Source organism: Mirounga angustirostris, unplaced genomic scaffold (genome assembly GCF_029215605.1).
Source record: "Mirounga angustirostris isolate CCGP_5_RB_7025 unplaced genomic scaffold, mMirAng1.0.hap1 SCAF_1, whole genome shotgun sequence".
Taxonomy (NCBI): domain Eukaryota; kingdom Metazoa; phylum Chordata; class Mammalia; order Carnivora; family Phocidae; genus Mirounga; species Mirounga angustirostris.
The window spans coordinates 18,584,273-18,609,624 of record NW_026991709.1 but is presented as its reverse complement, the minus strand read 5'-3'; the positions used below and the strand labels follow the sequence as shown (position 1 = coordinate 18,609,624).

The following is a 25,352-nucleotide window of genomic DNA, read 5'->3' as shown; positions in this document are numbered from 1 at the left end:
TAAGTGATGAATAATTAATTCACACAGTTATTTTCAAGTTGTTTCCGTGACCGCAGCACTTTCTGGGTCTCGTATCTAACAGAGGAAAGGAACCGTATTCTACCACAGGACCACAGAGGAAAATAATAATTGAGCGAGTATCTGCTGTGGTCATCGATTACTGCATACAAACCAGCCCAAAACTTAGTAGCCTCAAATGATAAGCATTCAAATAATAAACTATAAACTGTGTCATCTCACACAGTTTCTGTGGGTCTGGAATCTGGGAGTGACACTGACTCTGACGAGGGTCCAGTCCAGACGCTGGCTGCAGGCACAGAAGGCTTCACCTGGCTATAAGATGCACTTCCAAGAGGTTCCTTCTCATGCCTGTCAAGCTAGTGCTGGCCACAGGGAGGGGGCTTCCGTTCCTCCTGGCGTGCACATCTCCACAGAGCCGCTGGAGGGCGTGCTGGGAAGATGGCGGAGTAGGAGGACCCCGTCCCACGGATATAACCAGGTACCCCTCACATCCAAGTCACAGTGCTGTTTAGGTGTCCTTACAGCACGGCAGCCGGCTTTGCTGTAGCAGGTGTATGCAAGGTGGAAGTCACGTCTTCATGACCTCGCCTAACACCATCATTTCTGTAACACCCTATGGGTTACAGAGGTCAGCCCTGCACAGTGTGGGAGACTACACACGGGTGTGAAGGCAAGTTCCACTGGAAGCCCTCCTGGAGGCTAGCTGGCTACCACATAATAATTCAGAATTTCTCACTATTCTGTGGTTCGACTGGGCAATTCTCCACATGGTGTTACCACCCAGCACATCGCAAGGAAGGCTGCAAGCTGCAAGCGGGCTTTGTGCACATGGCTGGTAGCTGGTACCGCTCTCTGGGGTCTCTCCTTATACGGGGCACTGGTGCCATCGTGGGGCCCCACCCCCACTCACCTCACTCTCATTACCTCCCAAAGGCCCCACCTCCGAAAACCATCACGTTGGACATTAGGGCTTCAACATATGAAACTGTGGGGAAGCACAAATATTCAGTCCATTGCAGTCCTCAATACCTATCTGATGAAGAAATGAAAGGAAATCCTCACACGGGACTGACTGTGCTAATAAAAAACAACAAAAAGTAAGGAAATGCAAGTATTTGAGTGATGACTGGGCAGAAGAGTAATAACTATTATGATTAAGGAAAACAGGGCGTTTATGGGTCCCAAGAAGGGGTGATTTGGGGTAAAATGCAGATTAAACAAATACTCAATTTAAACCCTAAGTTTCAAACTACCTTCCCAATCAAATCAGGAGGCAAAAATGACAGTATTAATAACAAAACAACCAAGAACAGGGAACGCAAATTGAGAGGAATGAGAGACTATGAAGGAAATGCACTAGATAATTCACCATCAGAATAATAATATTTGACACAGTATTAAACTAAGCATCCACAGACACAATGTGCAGCTATACAGGCAATCTTTTGGAAAAACAAATTTAACAAGTGAGTTAAATTGGTTAGCAAAAGGTCAAAATGAGGTCAAGGTCATGAGTTCAGTCTGTTTCATTTGGTCCTTAGGCGCAGGGACTGCTAACAGCTCCTCTCTGACTCAGCCAGGTATCTCTAAAACATCTGTGTTTTGGTCACAAGAGGGACTGAGAACATAAAGAAAAAAATTATTCATCACGATTGGGAGAAAAATAATCAGTAAATGAGTAACACACAAAAAAACATATATATATATATATATATATATATTTAAAAGTATTTGCACCATGATAGATGTCAGAATACAATGGATAAATATCTTCAAGGTGCTGAACAAGAATGCCCATCAAACCTGGAACTCTATATTTAATTAAGCCATCATTCAGTAAGAATTTAGGAAATAACCAGATGACAGCCAACCAAAAAAAAAAAAAAAAGAATCAAAATAAATGATATAGGAATAGAGATGCTTTGGTGGAAGCACTGGTGTAAACGATGAACCCAGCTGAAGACAGAACCTGCCACTGTGATTATAATGGCAATGGAACAGATTGTAGTATTACAACTTTGAAAATATAAAATTACTACAACTTGCAAAACCTGTGAAAAGTGGAGACAGAAAAATTGTGAATATTATTTTCCTTGGCCTTCCTAGCAGAAAATCATTCAATCCTGTCTAAAACAAAAACGTGGAGTCAAAAAAGGAATAAGGGAAAAGAAACATTTTCCAACAAAACACAGAAAAATTCAATCCTACAGAAGAAAACTATTTCTAATTATGAAAGAAAAATATTAGAATACCTACAAAGTGGGAAGTGGCAGGAAGACCTTACAATATCCATAAAGAATGTTCCGGATAGTTCAGGATGCACCATTCAAAAGAAAATGCCAAACACTGTTTAAAAGTTCTGAGTGACCATTTCTCCACCCCACCAGTTTCTCAAAAGCCAGTAAAGTCAGGGCACACTGAATTCCCTCAGGTGCCCTCTCTCCAACCTATAACTTTTCTAATGCACTGGGTGTTTCTAAGCCCACTGTGTTGGGCTATGGTCATTATTCTATTTCAGCTCCATGCCACTCACTCTTCGTCTCTTTTCTGGCAAAAGTCCCTCTCCCCATACTCTGTGGCTCTGGCTGGGCTGTCACAGAGGCCACAAACCCTCAAGGCCAAGGTGGACCAGTCCCAGTACTGAGTCCTTATGGATATGGTAACTGATCTAAATGTAGGTGTGTGACCAAAAAAGCAGGGGTGGACCAGTCCTAGTACTGAGTCCTTATGGATATGGTAACTGATCTAAATGTAGGTGTGTGACCAAAAAAGCTGGGCCAACCAAAATCCCCGCCTTGGAATGATAATGCACAATGGCAGAACCAAGTAGGGATGCCAAGCTAAGACAACACACTCCCAGAGCCACTGGCTGTCATCTTACCCGGCCTCCTAGAGGAAGCCCATCTTAGCAGGAGACAGACAATGAGGTGAACACACAGGAGAAATGATAAGCAGAGAACAGAGACCCCAGTAGAGAAATTCCAGGCAGCACTGAGTCTCAGTGCCAGGATTTAAGGACCCAGTTTTTGATGGTATTTAAAAAAATTCTGTAAGCTAACCACATCCCAAGTTCCTTCCCATCTGTGGCAGAAAATATTCTCCGTGTGTAAAATGTTCAGTGGGTTTCTGTCACCTAGCAACCAAAATTGCCTAATTAACCCACCCTTTTAATTTTCCTCTCTTTTCTTCTTTCCAAGACTCAGCCTCATCCCCTGGATCTCATTCCTATCTTATAGATACCTGAGCCTACTTTTTTTTATGATGGACCTCTACACTCCCCACAGTTTAGCTCAGGCTTCCCTTTAAAAATAAAAAGAAAAACAAAACAACAAAGACAACAAAAAACAAGGCCTTTCCCTTTTCCTTGAATTGCCTTCAAGCTCTCTGCCTCTATATCTTTCTTCAAAGAGTGCAGAGATGTCTTCACCATCCATTCAGGTTATTCTTCCTGTAACCTACTGCAAGTTGACTTGTCCCAAGCTCTTCCACTGAAATCGCTAACCTAAAGATCAGTGACCCTTTATATGCCAAATTAGAATGTTTTGTTATAAAACAATGCCTGTGTCTTAGAAATGGGGATCACTGGGTGTCCCCAGCAGTGATGCACAGGTGTTCTTTTCCAGAACCCCGGGGCGGTGGGGGAAAAGATGATCTGATTCCATAGAGTGTATTCTTCTGACCGACTTGCTACTGACTGGGCTATTTTACAGCTCTATAAGGGTAGATAATGTGGAAATCTGATAGCAGTGCAAATGTGTCCTGCCCATGCACTGCAGACCAGATAGGTCCCATTCCTAGCCTTCTATGTGAACCTTGTTGGGAAAGGTATTTAAATCTCTTCTAGTCCATCTGAACCAGCTTTAACATCTTCCAGGCCATCTCATTAATTAAGGAACTGAATAAAACCTTTGATGTGTGTTCATTTTGCAAGTCAAGTTTTTGTATTGTCAAAAACTGTACTTCAACCTTTCGGTCTACATCACACACTCATCACTTCATGTAAAATTAGCCCGGCTTGGCTTTCAGCACGTGATAGTTCCTAGCTCTGGTCCTAGGTCTCCAGCCACTGCCCCTCCTCCACTCATGGCATTCTTTCACACTTGTTCCCCTTCAATGTTGCAATTTACCAAGATTCTTTCCCAGATTCTTCCCTAGAGGCATCACGAGGGTAAAAGGAGAGCAAGCACTTAGCAAGGTAGCTTAGCACTTTGTTAACATTCAATAAAAGCTAGCTGGTATTAGCATCATCCACACGGTCAGTTTTGTTATTGCTAAAAGTATCCTACAAGCCTTTCTCTCTCCCTAGATCCCCCTTTAGAACAGGTTCTGTGTTCCACTCATCATGGCCTCTTTAGCACCCAGAAATACAATGTTTGAGGAAGGGAGAGAACGACTGGGCTCTCGAAAGGTGTTCGTATAATCCCCTTACATTAAATTTTTTTTTTTTTAAAGATTTTATTTATTTGAGAGAGAGAGAATGAGAGACAGAGAGCATGAGAGGGAGGAGGGTCAGAGGGAGAAGCAGACTCCCTGCGGAGCAGGGAGCCCGATGTGGGACTCGATCCTGGGACTCCAGGATCATGACCTGAGCCGAAGGCAGTCGCTTAACTGACTGAGCCACCCAGGCGCCCTTACATTAAATATTTTTAATGAAAGATGTATTTAAGGTCCCAAACAAGCCTTCCTCCCTGATTCCCAATCACCGGTAAAGTTCTGGTGGAAGGTCTGGGGCAGGCAGGGGGACTCCTCACGTCTGCTTCCCTCTCTGACTTGCCAGATGATGGGATCTGAGACCCTTACAGCCCAGAGTCGCTAGTGGTATGGGGCAGACAGGGAAAGCAAGATAGTCCAATAGAAATAGAATGGAAATATATCACCTATGTAATTATAAATTCCATAGTAGCCATGTTAAACAGTAGAAACAGGTGAAGTTCATATTAATAACATAGTATTTACAATTTAGTAACATATATGATGTTTAGATCAGTATACAAAATATTTCAATATGAAATTACTAATGTGCTATTTTATATTATTTTTCCATGTAAATCTTTAAAATATAGTATTTACCTTATACTTTCAGCACACATTAGTTTGGACGAGCCACGCTGCAAATGCTCAACAGCGACACGTGGCTTGTTGGCTACCTTACTGAACAGATTAGAGGGTCCTCCAGAGAACCCAGAAGCTAGCTACGGGATCAGAGGGATCAGAGTGATAAAGCAAGACGAGGACTTTCTGAAATGCAAATCTACAGTCCTTCCCCCTCTTCAAAAAAATAAAACACTTTCAATGACTTCCCGCTGTTATGGAAAAAACCAAATTCATCAAAAGGGCTCACAAGTCCGATGTCCTGGCCCTTTCTTACTTCTGTGGTATAATGTTTGTCTAAACCATCTTAAGACTCTAGCCTGTGCACATAATCCTGGTGGGTGGTGAGCTGAGACAGGCAGGCATGTAATACCAGAACTGCAAGACAAAGGAGAAACAACCGAGAAGCTTACCTCTCCTGTCCCATGGCCACCAACAATGTGGCAAAGTCTAGGACCCAGAAGACCACCCTGTGGCTCAGCCCTAGAACAAACAACAGACTAAGACAGGAAGTGAAGCTACCCAGACATTAGTGGGATCTCTAAGTGGTGTGGGAATAAGGGTTGTTCTCAGGATCATGAAAAGTAATTTTTATATGGTCATCATACAAATGTAAAAGCATCTGATTACTCATAAGTGGCACTGAGGGAGGAAAAATATAGATGCAAACTAAGATACAGGCATCAAATTAGCCATTCAACAGAAAAGGATGATGTGGTCAACATCATTAACTGAATTTAGTTCTAGCCTTTAAAAAATATATATTTAATATTCAGAATGCATAATCTACATGTATATTCAGAAAAGTGAATGGTATAAAAAACCCTATAAGCATGCACACAGAGTTCCAATTTATCACAAAACTGTCTCAGAGGAACTCTTGCATACAATGTGAATATTATTTCCAAAATGTGTATTTCAGAAATGTCGTATCTGGACAAAAGGTAATTTCTTATCAATCTCCCCCTTCTTTTTTTTTTAAAGATTTATTTATTTATTTTAGAGGGCGAGGGACAGAGAGAGGAGAGAGGGAGAATCCTCAAGCAGACTCCCCACTGAGCACAGAGCTCGGCTGGCCGTAGGGCTTGATCCCATGACCCAGAGATTATGACCTGAGCTGAAATCAAGAGTCAGACACTTAACGGACTGAGCCACCCCAGCACCCCACTTTCAATCCCTATTGAATAAATGATTTTAATAAGAAATATAATGGACTTAAATATTAGTGATTTTTACTTAAATATGAAGAATTATCTTCTTACATCATGGTTCCTGCTCCTTCAAGATAAAAATTACTTGATATGGAATATATTGTGATGATATGGATGCTTTTTTGCTTCTCAAAACACAAGAGTTAATATTTAGAGACCGTCCTTCCTTAGAGTATCACCAAAAAAAAATTGTGTGCATATATGTAAAAAAAAATACATACTTTAAAAAGGAAATTTTCTCGTACATAAAAGATTACAACAAAGAAAATGTTGCCAGGTTATCTGTTGTTTATATGAAGGATAAGAAGTTCTGCCGAGAGGCATAAGACTAATTCCTTTAAATGTTCTTAAAACACAAACGGCCACATATCCTAAAATAGGTAATTGTCTGGAAGTGTGGGATAAGATGTCTAGGACTCCAGTTATTTTAAGCTGAATTAACAAGGAAGGAATACCCTATATAATATAGCAAATAAACTAGAAAAATTACAAAAAGGATGGAGATCTTTATGAATGGTGAGGGCGTGACTTCCAGGGTATAAAAGTTAAAAAAGCAAAGTACAGAAAGGTGCTTCCGGTAAGTACCTTTTTTATAAGAAAAAAAAGGAAAACCATACATTCTCTTTTGTTAGAAGGATAAATCAGGAACAATGAAAATGTTGATCAATAGAGGACGGGTGGCAAAGCAAGATTTCTGAGTGTAACTTTTTACAGAGCTTCTAAGTTTTAACAATGTCAATGTCTTACATTTTCAAAAAACAAAATTAATAAGGAGTGAAAGACTAAAATTAAATATAAACAAGGAAAATATATCAAATTGGTAACATAAACAGGGAAAATTAATTCTAGTAACTTTCAATACATTGTCTTGCCTGTGAAACCATAGTGGGATATATTCTAAAGATAAATGAAGTGCCAAGAGATCTTAAACTTTACTCAGTTGGTTTATCGATGGTTCTAACATGACATCACAATTAAAAAAAAAAAATTTCTATGTATTGTAGATGGTAAAGCAAATAAATATATTGATAGTACAGTGAATCATTAGGAACCAAGATTTTCCTCCCTTCCCCTATGATCCTCTGTTTTGTTTCTTAAATTCCACATATGAGTGAGATGAAATCAGAGAGGGAGACAAACCATAAGAGACTCTTAATCATAGGAAACAAACTGAGGGTTGCTGGAGGGCAGGGGGATAGGGGGATGGGGTTACTGGATGATGGGCATTAAGGAGGGCACGTGATATAATGAGCACTGGGTATTATACATGACTGATGGAACACTGATCCCTACCTCTGAAACCAGTAATACGTAATATGTTAATTAACTGAATTTAAATGAAAAAAATAATTAATAAAAATTTTTTTTTAAATCTTTAAAAAAAAAAGAGGTAAGCATAAGAGTTCTGGGGATGGATGGCAGCACATTGTGGATGTATTTAGTATCACCTAACTGTACAATGGTTATGATGATCAATTCTCTGTGTGTATATTTGTACCACAATAAAAAACTGGGAAAAAAATTAAACAAAAAAAAACAAAGGAACCAAGATTTTCACTGCAAGAGATAAAAGATCAATACTTCAGAAGCGAAATTAAAAAAAACACATGCATGTGATCCAACACGAATGCCCGGCTCTTGGAAGGGACTTACTTCTTGGCAGTACTGCAGGATGTCCTCCTTGGTGCCAATGCACGTTTTGGTCCCCGAAGGATCGGACTCCCACTTCCCATTCTGCACATTCATATGCATGTTCAGTTTGCCGCAGAACATGGCAACCTGAGGTTCTGCCAGCAAGCCGGCGTTGCCATCAGTGGGCACCTAAAAAAAAAATTAGTTCAGGTTAGTTACACAAATCCACAGCTCTGGGGAAGTGGTTGGGGAAGGGTTGTAAAGAGGAACATGGCATGCAGCAATACCAAAAACAGTTCATTCTCACTTCCAGAAATTCTTGCAAGTAGGAATTAGCCCTGCCTTCCACGTTCCCTTAAGTATTATGTAGGCTACACACATCTCCAACCATCTTAGTGTTTTTTTTTTAATGTTGAAATACAGGCATTAATAATATTGAGAAGAATTTATTCATTGAAATGTTTATGCAATCCCCCGTAGATTTTGCCATGTCTACTGAAACGTTCTGAAAATAAAATAAGGTGTTTTTCTGCAATAAAAATAATCACTCTGGAGGAAACCATATTCTCATAATAACCTCCAACTGACTCACACAAAGAACAATGCCAATTCCCTGCCTGATGACCAAGTCTAAGAGTCAGTTATACAGTACCTCCCAGAGCCGAGGGCATGGTGTCCGTGTGCCTTCTTAGGGAGCAAGTGACATTATGATTTTCTAAACATAAAAACTACTGTAGAATTTACCATGCACAAATGTGACTGAATATGTTGACCATTCCAACTGGTTTTCCCCTGAATATTCTCTGGTTAACACTCTTAGCTCTTTTTTAAATATATAAGATTTTATTTATTTATTTGAGAGCGAGAAAGCGGAGTGCATGCAAGGAGGGAGCAGGGGCAGGGCAGAGGGGCAGTGGGAGAGAGAGAAGCCGACTCCCAGCTGAGCAGGGAGCCTGACTTGGGGCTTGATCCCAGGACCCTGATGCTTAACCAACTGAGCCACCTAGGCGTCCCATCACTCTCTCATCTCTTAAGAACAGGTTAAGGGTGCTGGAGTCTCACCTCCCCGAGCACACCTTAAAGACCCAGCAAGGTCTCTCTCTCAGGGTCCAGCAGAGCACCTGCTGTGTGGTAAGCTCTTAACAGGTCTTAGCTATTACAGCTACAGGCAGTGTACCATTTCACCAAAATAACTGAAAAGGTTGCCCTTCTGTATTTGCAAACCCTTCTGTGAACAGACACTACCTTTCTAGAAGTATTTTTCAAATTTCACTTAATGGGTTCTGATCTGTCAAAAGATTAAAAAAAAAATCAGCAAGAGATAAAAAATAAATCCACAGGAATAAAAGCATTATTCGAAACCAGGGAATCAAAAGACACATTAAGCAAAGTAATTCCTCCTTTGTTAAAGCCAGCTGCTGAGGAAATGGGTGATAGCCATGTCACGAAGAGTAAACTTCCACCAGAAGCCATTCATACCGTCCAGAACTGGATGATTCTATAATAAAGTGTATCGTTTCTAAAAATTGTTCACAGGAGGGAATAAAAAACAAAACACTAAAATTGCACTGAGAGATTTCAGTTAGGAAATAGCTTCTTGACATTTCTTCCCACAGAAATGTAAAAATAGATCAAACATCTGTCCATCTAGTCCTCTTCGTATATATTTTGCCCAACCACAGATTTATGTTGTTTAAAAAACAAAAAAAAATCTTGCACTGAACCCAGCTGAGATCCATCACAGACCCGAGTGCAAAAGCTCATGGCAAAATCTCTAAAACCATATTTCAGGTAACATTCTCTACATATCTAATTCTACTTTATAAAGTATATTGAACAAAATTCTGCCTCTACATCGCCAGATGTAACAAAGAGCAGCTGAAGCCACAGCATCGGGTCGTCAGCAAGAATCAACAAGAATAGCTGGGACCCCTCGACTCCCCAGTCTGGGCCCCTTGCCACCTCCTGCAATTTCCAAGCCAGAACCTGGACGTCTCATTTTCCAACAGATGCAAAAACCAGCCTAAGCAGAATGCTCCACAAACTTAAGTTTCACAGCTTTCCTGAGGGAATAGGAGGAAATTCAATGCCTTGATTCTAAAAATCAGAATACAAGTTCTGTCAATTTTATTGAAATAAGTAGTTAAGATAGTAACACTGCAAGAAAGTCAAATAATCATCAGATACCTATAGATAAGGCCCTATATGAGATGCTGTGGAGGATATAAAAATATTTTTAATATATAAAATTTATTTATTTATTTCTATGTAAAATATGAGCCCTTGCCTTCAAGGAATTTACAGTCTATTAACAAAATCACTATTGGATTCTCCACCATACTTCATTCTGCTCAAACTCCTTCCCTGTCCCAAAGATTTCCAGTCTTAGCAGACTCTTGGTAACTTATCTCTAAGTGAACAGAGAAACTAATGGTCCCCCACCACAGTTGGTAATTATTTTACTGAATGAATTCCCCCCTTGGTAGCTCAAAATTTCTCTGTACCTCAGATTCTCCCTAATCAGTTCACTATAGTTTCTACCTCCTCGTCAGTGAAAATGCCCTTCATTCCATACCTTCTCCTCAAGGAACATTTAAGTGCCAATTTCTCTCTCTGTGGCAGCCAGCCTCCACGAAGGCCCCCAAGGACCCTGGCTTCTGGTATTCAAGCTCTTGTCAGTGCTATCCCATAATGCATAAAGTTCTGTCTGTGCAACAAATAAAATAGGGCAAAAATAATATGTGACTTCCAAGGAGAGGTCATAAAAGGCACCATGGCTTCTTCCTTGCTCTCTGGGGGAAGGTCAGCTGCCACGCTGTGTGGACATTCGGGCAGCCCTACGGAGAGGCCCACATAACGAGATGAGGAACCACGGCTTCCTGTCAACAGAAACATGAGTGAGCTTGGAAATATCCTACAGGCACATCAAGCCTGCAGGCCTGCAGGCCTGCAGCCCTGGCTGGCAGGACTGAAACCTGGAGCCAGAACCACCCAGAAAGACACGCCCAAATTCCTGACCCATAGAAACTGAGATACAGCAACATGTATGTTTGGTGTTCGGAAACCACTGGGTTTGGGGTGACCTGCTACATGGCAACAGACACCTCACATGCTCTTCCTTCTCCAGCTCCATAAGACATCCATAAATAGCCTTTGATCTCTACTGGAAAAAAGCAAACAACAAACAAAAACATACTTGGTCTTATCTTCCAGAGCAGGGGGTCAGCAAATTTCTTCTGTCAGGGGCCAGATAGTAAATATTTTACGTTTTGTGAGCAAAAGAGTCTCTGCTGTGACTATTCTACTCTGCTGTTACAATAAAAAAGCAGCCTCAGACAACACGGAAAAATGGGCATGGCTGTTTTACAATGAACTTGTATTGACGAAGCAGGTGGTGGGCCAGATCTGGCCAATGGGCCTCGTCTGCCTATCCCCTTCCTTAACAACCAATTCTATCAGCGGGTGATTTCAACACTCACTGACACCACCTTCTCCCCAGCCTCTTAAGCCCCCTGCCATCTGGCTTATGTTCCACCCATCAACTCAGATTGCTTTCTCAAAGGTCACATATGGCCTCTGGAGAAACCAAACAGGCTTTTCCTTCAGTACCTGTTGCTTTTCAACTTCTTGGCCACACACGAATTCTTCCTTGGAAGTCTTTTCCCTTGGACTCTGTTGCAATGAACTACTGTGGCTCCCCTTACTCCTCTGATTATCCCATTACTAACTCGCAGTCCTTCAGAGTTCCATACTGGAAGACATTCCTACAGATTTGCGGGGAGGGGTTGCTTCTCTTCGAACTTCTTTAAAAAGTTTTCGCGATCTCACTCTTTCAACCCTAGCTGCCGTGAGGCAACTCCAATGTAACCCCCATAATAAATGGCAGCAACTGACATTTCTTTAATCAGTAAGTTTGTGTACACAACACATGCTAGGCACTGAACTCGTTTTGGGGACAAAGCAGTAAATTAAGCCTTGTCCTTGCCTTGACAACAGGATGGCGAACCATCCCAGTTTGCCTGGGATGGAGGGGTTTCCAGGATGTGAGACGTCTTGTGCTGAAACCGGGAAAGTCCCTGGCAAGCTGAGACAATTAGTCATCCTAGCTGACAAACACATCAAGTAAATGTTTTTCTTTTGTTCCTACCTTAACTTCTTTTTATTTCTTCCATTCTGCCTTCTGTCACCTTCCCTTTCTTTGACTTTATGGTTCTTTTCAGGCCACCTGCGTGTATGTTTGTACAAGCTCACTACCCAAGTGGTGGTGATCCTTCTCACATCTCAAATGAATTGATTCTGGCCCCATCATATTACTGGAAAACATTTTTTTTTTTAAGTAGGCTCCACACCCAGTGTGGGAGCCCAATGAGGGGCTTGAACTCATGACCCTGCGATCAAGACCCGAGCTGAGTCTGACTAGGGGCACCTGGGTGGCTTAGTCGGTTGAGCGTCTGCCTTCTGCTCAGGCTGTGATCCCGGGGTCCTGGGATTGAGCCCCGCATCAGGCTCCTTGCTCACCCCGTCCCCCGCTCATGCGCTCTCTCAAATAAATAAAATCTTCAAAAAGAAAAGAGTCCGATGCTTAATCGACTGAGCCACCCAGGCGCCCCTGCTGGAAAACATTAATTGCCTTGTGATCTCTCCCTTTTAACAACAGTAGTTAACACCATAAGAGCTATGCTTCAGTTCCTTTTGGATTTTTCGCCAGACGAGATCTAATATTAACTTTAAAAAATTACAGAGAATCATGATCATTAACACGCTCCATTTTCTGACAGTGGAGATTTTGTTTAAGAGTTCAAACTTTGATTCCTCAATAATTAGGGCCAATTATTATACCAGAAATTATAAAATTGGCTGTATGTATGCATCTGTTACATTTGACATTACAAGAGCCCCTTCACAAATTAATACTTAATTCACAGAAACATGTTTTTTGGGCAAAAATTCTTTCCCATGCCAGCACCAGCTGTGTACAAGATCACAGCAATTAGCTGGGTGATGCAAACTGAACAAGAAGCTTTTCTCTTCTTACGGAAGCCCACCTGCAAAGAATTCCATGTTTTAAGTAACATATTCCTGGCTCAGTTAACTAAAAAAAAAAAAAGACAACCCACAAGGATCCTCACCTACATCAGATAACTGGGTTTAAGAAACAAAGCAACAAAGCCCCCCCATCGCTGCTACAAGGGCGGGGAGGGGCCCTGCCCTGGCACAGAGCCAGAAGGAAACCATCTCCTTGGTCACACAGGAGATAATACTTAGCCATCATCCAAGGGCCTGACAGTTTTATTCAAATCCCTTTTTCCGAATGGAGCCTTAATAAATCATATGCAGGGTCCAATTCAAGACCTGTTAATGTGGACACTGTTAAAACTGAAATCATTGGGTCCTAGAGTAAGTTATTTGCTGCTAATGAAAATGTGTACTCTGTCAAAGTCATCCTACAGAGAATTATTCCTAACTTTTTAAAAACATTTCTCCTTTTAACAGAAATGAAATGCAAAGCTTTAGTAGGTGGGAAACAGAGCCACTTAAGTAACAATTATATTTTAATTTTGTTTTCATCTTAAATAACGCTATCTGAGGTAACATAAGGTGACTGCAGAATCGCAAGACAACACCTAAAAGATCGGAACCCTGGAATAACTGGCCATTCATGATGCATGCGTTTCTGAAAGACTGAAAATGAAGATAATTCTTGTAAATGGAATGACTTTACACTGACATCATAAGACCAGATGCTTTCCCATGGGAAACAGTGACAATGAGCAAAATAACCGGCTAAAACAATGGAGCGTCCACACATTGCCTCCAAATCAACAGCCTCTTTATTACAGAATGCCCTGAACTACAGAGACTGAAATATTACACCTAAAAATGCTGTTATCTTTTAGAAACAATCCTTTGCTGCCAGAAAAATATGTTAGGCCCATAATATATAGAGTACTGAAATGAAAATGGACTTTCCAAAGCAAGTTAGCTTTAGAAAACAGGCTTTACAAGGGCTTAATGGGAAATTAACATAAACAAGAACAAACATATATACCTAATTTAAGCCCATCTGTGGAGCTGAACCCAGAAACTTACACCAAGAACTGATGCACCTTCCAAGGGCAAAACCAGCCTCTCCTACAAGTTCCCCTGCAGTCTTTTTCACACTGGGTGTTCCCTTTCCCAAAAAAGTTTCTATTATCATCAAGGAGATCAAAATTCCTTCTAGAGCAGGCTTGGCAGCATTCCTCCCACACAGTCCTGACTAAAAGGGAAAGGGAACAAGGAACGCTCTGTTTTGCTGGCTGAAAAGTCTTGCTTGGCAAGGAGAGGGCAAGGATCCATAGCTTAGCTGCATCCGTGGATTTATGTAATTTTAAGGTTCGTGGCTAATGAAAACCATCTGGTTTCTCCATTTAAACGGGCTTCTCACTGGCCTGAATAACTCGCCTCATACGGTGGAGTATTTGGTACTATTTAATCAGTGCACAATATCCCCAGGGCGGAGCCAGGTTCTTATATAGCATCTTTTTTAAAAGCACACAATGATACTATTTCTATCATACCCAAGATTTTCTCACATAAATATAGTTTTCCCTTAAACTGGGCATAACTCAACTGTACCCCACAAAAATGCTTTTAAACTTACTTTTAAAACATTCAGATTTTCCATTTTCAATGTAATTAACTGTTCTCTAGAATCACGATCTAGAAGATCTGAGAGTGAACCCCTTTCAAGGGAAAATGCAGTACATTAATGCTTAACATAAATTTTCTTTCTCCAAAGGAAAAGACTGACTGTAAGGTTTCCCTTGACATGCCTCCCTCCTACCCCCAAAATCATAAGCAGAACCATAACATCTGTAATTGCCCATTTTGTGTCTAGAAGAGGGCAACAAATTAAAATTAGAATCCCAGAACTGGGAGAATCTGTAAAATCATCCATTCCAACTCTAAGAAGGAAAAAGCTCTGTTAAGGACTCATCCAAGGCCACAGTATTAAGAAGAGGCAGAGGTGGGAGTTGGACCCACTCCATTAATGGTTTTGTATATGGGACCAGGATGACTATCAAATTAAAACAGAAAATTTCAATTTTCCTAGGTTTTGCCCTTGGTGTGTGGGTTCATGTATTTACGGAGGGAAAGGATGGAGAGGCCAAAGCACACAGAAAAACAAGATGTGATTATAGAAACTGTACACAGTTTCAGCTTACCTGTGTGGAGAGCTGGCCTCGTTCATTATATCCGCTATTTGGGGCACAATACAATTATTTCAGCTCTCGAGTTTCAGGCTAAACTGCCCCAAGATTTGCCACAAGAGTGAGTAAAGAGAAAAGATTCCTTTTGAGAACTAATCCATATATTTCACTACTTGAAATCTGACTTTCTTTTTGGGGCACGGTTGACCTGGCTTCAGATGACAAGTTAGCCCTCCATGGTCTCTGCTGGTATTGATAAAGTGAATTCTTGTATTGGGACCCAGAAAATGGGAGACCACCCCAGTGGCCGGGGCCCACGACACAAATCTAAACCTAAATCAGCCTGCACTTACGGGAAACACTTGTCAAGAAATTTTAATGGTCACCAATCACAATGTGCCAACTGAGCTTTAGCTAGTTTACCTTGCCCTAGAAAACAGGAGCTGCTAGCTTTGTAAGGAAATCTCCCACCTCCAGCCAATTATGCCCCAGCTTCTGCATTGCCTCTTCTAAAGCTCTTTAAAACTCTTTCTTGCCCCAGCTCCCTGGGGAACACTCACTACTCCACTGTTTGTGGGACACTGTGCTCCCCCAATTCATGGCTGTTTTCTCTTGAGTGACGGACATCAAACTCACAACTTAAATTTAGTTTTGTCATTTGACAATATCAAGTTTTTCTTTCTGCTTAGAAGACAGATATTCTAAAGCAGACCCGAAACTCCTTCCATTTCATAACAAGTCCAGTAAATAATTCTTGCTGCTGGTGGCCAGTAGGATATCTAGAACTCTCTCAACAGAAACCTTTGTTACTCAACACCCATAAAATTAAATTACCAACGCTTACAGCATGGATTTTAGGCAGGCCTAAGAAAGAGTGATGTCCACTGCCCAGAACAGATATAAAATCTGAAACTGGAATTTAAAAAAATAAAGCCTCATAGATGGCAACCAAACTATATGCCTAAAAAAGATCTATCCAATAATGCCCATTTAGTCCTACACAGTAAATGTTTTCTATTTTATATGTAGTATATTTAAACTGAATGCATACATATAACATTATACATTATACATTGCATAATTTTGTCTAATGTGCTTACACTGGTAATAGTCAAATTCTGTTCAAGGTCATTGATGTAGAATTAGTTTATCCCTTTAATATTAAGTTTTACTTCTATGTTTCATAGAGTTGCCCAACAAAACATACAATTATCATATCTTTGTACTATTTGACTCTCTCAGCATTGCTAGCTCATCAGCCTTGACCTTGTGCACAGGGAGATAGGAAAAGGAGTAAGGATAAAAATCAAAGCATCTACTTAGGCCTTTCCTTTCACGATCTCATTTGATTCTGAGAAAAACCAAGATAAGTCACTTCCCCATCTACTTAAATAATCAGAAAGGCTCAAAACCTGCCTACGAGTCTAATCACGGCGATTACTCTAAAAGCTATGCTTGCTTTTTTCTTATTGAGCCAGCTGGTAGGTATTCCTTCTACTAATTCTTAAGCTTTTTTTTCAATCTTGAATATTATTTTCAAATAACTTTTTCCCACTATGGTAAGTAATATTTTGCAGTTCTCTGTTTCTGGCTTTTTTAAAATATTATTTTTAGGGACGCCTGGGTGGCTCAGTTGGTTGAGCATCTGCCTTCGGCTTGGGTCATGATCCCAGGGTCCTGGGATCGAGTCCCACATCAGGCTCCTTGCTCAGCGGGGAGCCTGCTTCTTCCTCTCCCTCTGCCTGCCGCTACCCCTGCTTGTGCTTTCTCCTCTCTTTCTCTCTCTGACAAATAAATAAATTACAATCTTTAAAAAATAAAAAATAAAATTTTATTTTTAGACGAAGTAAAAGGGGAAGCAAATCTACAGTTTTAAATGTTTAATCCGCATTTCTTAAATTTAAATCATTAGATGTTCACTGGGTGTTATACACAACTAGTGAATCATTGAACATCACATCAAAAACTAATGATGTACTATGTGTTGGCTAACTGAATTTAAATTTAAAAAAAACTTTAAAAAAAGTCACTAGATGTTAACAACCTAGTAATATTTGGTGGCTTCCTCTTTAAGAAATCTCCCCCGAAATGCAAATGAAAACTTTCTCCTAATTTTGTTCTTCCCTTAAATCAGAAGTAGTGAATTGAATCTGCAGAGCAGGGGTCCAGAATCCCCAACATTCCAACTGTTAATGCATGTTCATCAACCCTTACCTTACTTAATCTGTATTTTCAGGGATATATGCATATCCCTGTATATATACATACTATACAGCTAGTTAGTAATAGTAATAAACATGCATGCACACACATGTGGTTTACTGGTAGAGATCAAGTAAATTTCAAACGAACGTGTTTTATTAAATCTCATTCTAGAGTTAATGAATTTAAGTCATGCTGCTAATAAGCTGGAGGACCTAGAAACTGGCTTTCTCAGAGAGGCTGGTTTGAATGTCATTCATTGTGAAGAAATTTGATGATAACAAATGAACAATTTTCCTGTATAATTGCTGCTAGTTCTGACAGGGCAGATTCAGTACATAATGCAACCCAGAAAAATTCAAATTCTATTACTTCTCTCCATTTTAGACACAAGAACAATTCTATACATGTTCAGTTTCTGAAGTTTTACTATTTTCTATTGAATCTGGCCGACCTCAGCCAAGATCAGTGAACCTATAGGCCTGGGAGCTACCGTAAATGGTATTATTTTAGGCCACTGAATTTTGGGTTGGGTTGTGACGTTGTGGCGTTACCATAGCAACAGAAACTAATACAGGTATGTATTTGATAGGAATACTAAAGTACTAAGTAATAGAATCGGGGCTCAAAATTATTCCAGAAGGTAGAAAACTTTTTCAAATGGAATTTTTAAAAGTATATACAATATCCTGTAGTTTGCTTGAAATAATTCTTTGAAGCAGTACAGGACAGAAAAGATAGCTGGGTAGCAGTTCCATAAGAAAAACTTCCAAAGGTTTTAAGAGATGAAAATAAAAGGGGAAAAAAAAATAAAGCTAATGCACTCTTATGTCTTACAAATATAGGACCCCAGATGATCATGGGAAATCTTGCTGTGCCAAGTCACACCCACAAGGACGTATTCACATTTTTATTTTTTATTTTTTGAAGAGTTTTTCATTTTTAAGTAATCTCTACACCCACCACTGGGCTCGAACTTACAACCCTGCGATCAGGAGCTGCATGTTCTACTGACTGAGCCAGGCAGGCGGTCCTGTCGTCACATTTCTAGATAAACACTAAAAAAATTAAAGAAAGATTACCTTGGAGGGAATGAAAACCAAATAATGGAAACCTCACTTAAAACGGAGTCAGAATGCCAGAAGGGGGAGCTCTAACACCCTACCACTACTCTTCAATTGCATTCTCAACAGGAAGAAGCCTACTTTGCTACTCCAGCAGGAATTAAGAATTTCTCCTCGCCCAGCAACAAGCTCAGCCAATAGGAAAATTCCACAACTCAGCCAATGGGAAGCCATCACCACTCTAAGTCTGGCTTTCCTTCAATGAACTTTTATTCAAAGCAGCCCCTCCCAACTTCCTCCTTTTCTCTATAAAGTAACGTTCCTTTGGTTTGCCAAAGCTTGTGTGTCCCAAGCTGCAAGTCCTCCGCTATTCCCAAAAAACCCAGATGTTGGTAAAATAACCTGCTGTTTTACTTTTAGGGTCGACAAAGGAGACAAAATTTTTATCAGGTAACTTTAATAAAAAGAAAAAATAAAGGTAGAAGACAACATCTGAAGGAAAATCAACAAGGAAAATTCTAAATGTGAAAACAGTGACGGAGAGTGGCTGAGAAAGAACATCATGGAGATGGTGAGCACCTTCTCAAGGAGCCACTTAAGTGGATGGATAATCATCTACCAGAGTTGCAGAGGAGGTTGCTCAATTGGATAGGAAGTTGGAAGAGGTCAAGAGTTTTCAAAAGTTTAATTAAGCAGGAGGATCTTGGGCTCAAATAAATTTTGTGTGAACCCCTCACAGCTGGGCACTTCCCCCTCAAAACCTGGATTTCAACCCCACACAGCTTGTGAAATACTGGTCTCTTCCAAAATTTGCCTTTCTACTGTCTTTTCTATTGTTAGCCTATGGGCCTACTACCCTCCACCTTCAAACACCTTTGCTCCCTTCTGTTACTGCATTTTTTTTAAATTTATTTTTATTTTTTTAAAGATTTTATTTATTTATTTGACAGAGAGAGAGACACAGCGAGAGAGGGAACACAAGCAGGGGAAGTGAGAGAGGGAGAAGCAGGCTTCCTGCCGAGCAGGGAGCCCGATGTGGGGCTCGATCCCAGGACCCTGGGATCATGACCTGAGCCGAAGGCAGACGCTTAACGACTGAGCCACCCAGGTGCCCCATTTTATGAACTCTTACCAAAATTTTCTGATGAAAATTTAGTGTCCCAGTTGAGATTTTGATGACCTAGTATGAAAGATTATACTGTAAAATACCTCATTCATAATTTTCACATGTTGAATGATAAGTGGGTTAAACTTAAAATATACGATTAAAATTAATTCCAATTGTTTTACTTTTTAAAAATGTGGCTCCTAGAAAATCTTTAATTAAATATGTGACTTACAGCCTATTTCTAGTAGACAGTGCTGCCCTAAACATGTCAGACACAAGCCAGGACAGAATTTAAAATGCAGTAATAAATGTTCATGTCAACATATTAGCCATTTGTCTCTCATCAATCTCATTGCACTCATATCACTTCCTCTCAGTCTTTCTTATAATCTCTTGGAAGTGAGGACAGACTTCAATTAGTGCAACTGGCACAGACCAGCACATTTATATCCAGAAACCTGATAAATATTTGATATAAGGCGGGGATCAGATAAAACAATGGCTTAACTGTGGCACATGAGCCATATTCTCTTGGTTTTACCTCCTAAAACTGAAAACAAAGATGTGAGTAGGGGATAAATAAGACCATGCTCCAAACACACGCCCTGAAGCTTTTAAGAAGACGGTAACCAGTTGCTACTATCTTTGTATCTGACTGATTCTGTGGGCTTCTAAATTTTTCATTCTATTTCTTTAGATCTCTGTAAATGACAATTTGTTTAAATGGACAGGTTTTAAAAAATGAATTAAATGTATTTTGTTTTCACTCAGTATGTTTTTAAAAGAAAATATTTTAATGAAAACAGTCTAATGCTATTAAATGGACAATGCTCCTGCCTCACATCTTCCACGTGGCTGTGCGAATGCAAGATCTTACTCTAATTACACTCCTCCCAGCAAAGAACATGCAAATTTCATCACTAAATACTCACATTAAGATCATACCCCACCGAGCAGCATGTGCTTGCTGAACACAAGGAGCGAGGAGACTGGCCACACACAGCCCGGCTCGGCCCTCTGTAGGAGGTGTGTGCAGAAGAGGGTAGGGTGAGAAAAGGGGATGCACAGAGTTCTGGAATGTTGGGACAAGTACCTCTGTCATTTGATACCTCATGTTGAGATCATACCAGATTTCTCCCACATGACAGCACCTGAAGTTAAAGCCTCCATATCAGCTGGGTTTAGCGCACAGACATAGCCAAGTAAATAGAATATTTATGAGCTCTAGATAGAATTTATTTCATTGATTTGGAACACACTGTCCCTACATAATTTGCAAGCTAAATTGTCAGGATTGTTCCTAGGATCATTTCTCTCTTTAATATAAGACTCTGATGTTGACCTAGTACTTGAGATATCTCACTCATCACCTGGCAGATGCACTTATCTTTACCTTTTATTCAATAGCATATTCATCACAGGGCGCCTGGGTGGCTCAGTCGGTTGGGCATCTGACTCTTGATTTTGGCTCAGGTCATGATCTCAGGGTTGTGGGATGGAGCTCCTCGTTAGGCTCTGAGCTCAATGTGGAGTCTGCTTGAGATTTTCTCGCTCTCCCACTGCCCCTCCCTCCCCTTGTGCTCTTTCAAAATAAAGAAAATCTTTAAAAAATATATATCCTATTCATCACCATCTAAGGACACAGCTCTAAAATGGACTTTATCAATAGCACTGCATATTCTAGAGCATAATAAGGCTTATACGCTGACATGCTTAAGGTACAAATAAGTGCATATTTTAAAGTCTAGTTCTTCCTTTTCTCTTTATTTTTCTTTTTACCACTGCAATACTGACCCACTCATAATGTCCAACACAGAAGAAAGAGTCCCAAGCGATCATTAGATGGGGAGAAGAGAGAGAACAAGAAGTCTTTGAACAAACCGTAGCTGGGGGCATAAAATGGAAAACAAACTTCCAAAAGAGGTAGTGGGTTTACAAATGGAGCCAGTTTATCACTTAATCAGACCATGAACAGGAGGGCCATACCCGCACATCTGCATCCTAGAGTTACCCATACAACTTGGACTGGAAGGAAAAATGGGCATATTCCTCTACCATTTGTCAGCCCAGAAATTCATCCTTACTTTCCTTCATAGCTTCGACCAGGTTTTAGGTTCCAGGCCACTATGAGCCCAACACAGGCAGAGAGACACACAGGGCTAACATGGGGAGAGATGGGTAATGGGATCCCTAGTCTTGGGCTGTCCTTAGCGATGGAGCCGTATATACATCTGGGCCTGGTACATTACAGACTATCCATATCCTTTAATATCTTTATAGTTTTCAGTACTAAAATGGTAGGAAAATACTTACAAGGTTACAGACCCTTAGAAAAATGTGCATTTTGCCGGTAAGTTAAGATAGGATACTGTCCCTTCAATGTACATTAAAATCTCAGAGCCCCTCTCAGGGGGGTGAGGGGTACACACATCAACCTTAGAGCACTGCTAACCACTCTAGGAAGTCATTTCCATCTGATTTCCTACTAGCTCGAGGTGGAGCAGTTCCAAACACTCTCAGTTGACCTGCCATTGTAAGTGCCAAATATAAGGGACTTGTATGTTTTAGCATGGGCCCATGAGCTTGTGTCTTATAAAATGGTACCAACTGGCCCTTGCCATTAGGAGATGGTTTTCTTTTTTTTAAATTTTTTTAAAGATTTTATTTGAGAGAGAGAGAATGAGAGAGAACACATGAGAGGGGACAGGGTCAGAGGGCAAAGCAGACTCCCTGCCGAGCAGGGAGCCCGATGCGGGACTCGATCCAGGGACTCCAGGATCATGACCTGAGCCGAAGGCAGTCGCTTAACCAACTGAGCCACCCAGGCGCCCTAGTAGATGGTTTTCAATGAACAAGGAAGATCATAAGTGGAAGAATGATAACAAATTTTATGAGAAGTTTTCTGAAAAATTTTGTTTGAAGCAACTCACATTGAGAGGAGACCAGGCAAGCAGGAAGGGAAAGAGGGAATAAAAGAATTTACTCTGTGAAAGTTAATGGAGACAAAAGAATTCAGGTATTTACAATTTACTTCTGTTCATACCTCTTCAGACACCCATATGCATACACTTTCAATATTTACGCATAGACAAGAAACCACCTACAGTCTGTTGGACCAAGAAAGATGATAAATAATCATGTTATATGGGATAAGAGTTCGAATATCCATATGTCAAGTGGCATCAAAGAATTCATGATCTTGAAATTCACCTTTCTATTTCTACTTTTAGAATATTTGTACAACAATTTCAGGAGGAGAACATGAAGTACCTTATTTTTAATATGTAGACAGGGTATTTACATTATGTCCTTTGGTTTATTTCCTTTCAAAGTCGCATAATATTTACCTATCATCTACTTTTCCTGTCTGCTTAAAATTCTCATGCTATTGTCTTTTTATTACTAGAACTGTTGTTTTAGGAGAAAACTGCTTTGCAAGTGTAATAGAAATTCAGAAAGAGTATTATGTTGATGTGAGGAATCTACGGTAACATTCCAACAGCATTCCTGCTCATTTTTCAAATTGTATTCTGTTAACTTATCACTTTTAGTGTAAGCCAAGATTGTTTCTTTTCCTCCAGAGTTGTAACACTGAAGAGTACTCAAAGTTTAAGTTTCAAACTATTTGCCTGATAAGCAGAAGCAGATTATCCTTCTTCAATAAGGCACCAAGCCATTTCTCAAAGAAGCTTTCCCTTTCTGGAGCTCTGGACTCACAATAAGAATTGTTTGAATTGCCTTTCCTATCAGAATAGACTGTTATGAACTATGATACTAGGAGAAAAAAATTCTGAAGGGAGGTAACAGTGAAGACTATTTCTATTTTCTTGGCTACGTTTAAAAAAAAGTTGCAGAAACAATAGAAGACCAGGAGCAAAAGAATATACACACACACACACACACACACATATATCTGAGGTCTTACATTTCCCCTACTTACTTCCAATGTCAGTTTCAGTGACATAACATCTGAATCTTAGCTTCTTTATCTCTACGTGAGAACAGAACCAACTGGTTATTTAGGGGCAAAGATAGGATCTAAATGAAGGCAATTAAGTATGTAGGGTGCTCTTACTACGAGGATGAGTTGATGGTACCACCTGAAGGTATTCATCTAAATTTTATCTGTTAGAGTAGAAGAAAACATAATGTCTACATACTTCAAGTGTGTGAACAAGGATTCCCAGTCTTTGCAAACAAGATGAGATACAGATCTTCTTTGACTTAACAATGGGCTTACATCCCGATAAACCCATTGTTAGCTGAAAATATCTTAAGTCAAAAATGCATTTAATACACCTAACCTACTGAACATCATAGCTTAGCCTAGCCTACCTTACACGTGCTAACACCTGTATTAGCCCACAGTTGGACAAAATCACCTAACAGAAGGCCCGTTTTATAATAAAGTGCTGAATACCTCGTGTCATTCCTTGAACAAGGTACTGAAAGCAAAAAACAGAATGGTTGTCAGTGTGCTGGTTGTTTACCCTCGTGATCGCCTTGTTTACCCCGGGAGCTGCGGCTGGCTGCGGTCGCCCAGCATCAGGAGAGAGGACTGTACCACAGATTACGAGCCCAGGAAAAGATCCAAATTCAAAAGTACCGTTTTTACTGAATGCATATCATTTTCGTTTCAGGCCATCCCAAAGTCGCAAAATCATAAAATGAACCATCCGTACTTCACTGTCTACCTGAGACTCTCTTTGCTCATTAGTACTTGCCTCTCTCTCTCCCACTACAAGCACTCAATAAACATTTATAGAAAGCATTAGGGAATGCCTGGCATGAAAAATACAACAATAATAACCAGCAGGTAGAAAATGCAATCATTGACAAAGGCGTGGAACAATACAAAATAAATTCCAGCTTAGATACCTGTGGAATTTTTTCTACTGTGGCACCAGGAGAGAAATCTCCTAACGTCAAGAAAAGAAAATACAGCACCCACACTCCTGTCTTTACCAACTCCCAAATGCCAGCAAGAGCCCGACTTGTTTGAGGACCTCAGGCTCCTCTTAGGAAAAACAAAACAACAACAGCAACAACAAAAACAACCCTAAGACCAAAAAACAAAAACATGGTGCAAAAAGGCAAGGTGGCTTGTGATCTACATGACTCAATAACCTTCATCGTTAATTTCCTGACTTTTGGTAACACATTCCTGAGAGGAGCACTATTTTGCAATTCAGGCAGCATTTAAAAAAAATCAGATTATCTCACTAGACTCCAAGATCTGCACAAACAGTATGGGCGGCCAGACTCCTTTAATAAAGAAAGCATCCAATCAACTATTTAAAACATTCCTGCAGCTGAAAGCCCTCAGCAGCACGAAACTGATTCTCAGAGATTTCTGTGTAACCTAACACCTAAAGTGAAGGCTAGTGTAAAAAAATACACCTGAAAATATTACAAGGAAGAGACAGAAACTATTTGTTGAACAGCTAAGCGAAACACCACATGCTGATGACTATCAAACATTTGTCCTTCTCACTTCTAACAGAGAAGGCTTCAGAGTTTGATTCCTGGGTTATGTTTCAGGAAAGTTCTGGCTTGATGCCTTATATGAAAATCAACATTTCCCAGGTACAGAATACATTCAAGCCTGGGGGCAGAGGGGTGACCCAAACATCCTGGACTTCAATGGACACACAATGGTGGGGACAAAAATGAGGAGGCCCCACTCACTAGTAAAAGGTACTAAAGTGACAAAGAAGTGGCTGGTTTGATTTGGAGGAGGCAGAGATGGGTGGGAGTTGGCACGGAATAGGCAGACCAAAGACTGGAGCAGAAAATGTACATGGCATGGGTGTGGGAACAGCGTGTGTGA

General features: G+C 40.4%; 1 protein-coding gene across 8 annotated transcripts in view; it reads right to left on the bottom strand.

The window, feature by feature from the left end:
• The window catches only part of APP (amyloid beta precursor protein), a 258,489-nt gene that overhangs the window by 192,040 nt on the left and 41,097 nt on the right, over positions 1 to 25,352 (bottom strand). For all 8 annotated transcript variants that reach the window (XM_064579840.1, XM_064579848.1, XM_045902608.3 and 5 more), the window contains exon 2: positions 7,977 to 8,144. In XM_064579840.1, coding sequence (XP_064435910.1) covers positions 7,977 to 8,144 — 168 coding nt within the window. The remainder of the gene's footprint in view (positions 1 to 7,976; positions 8,145 to 25,352) is intronic.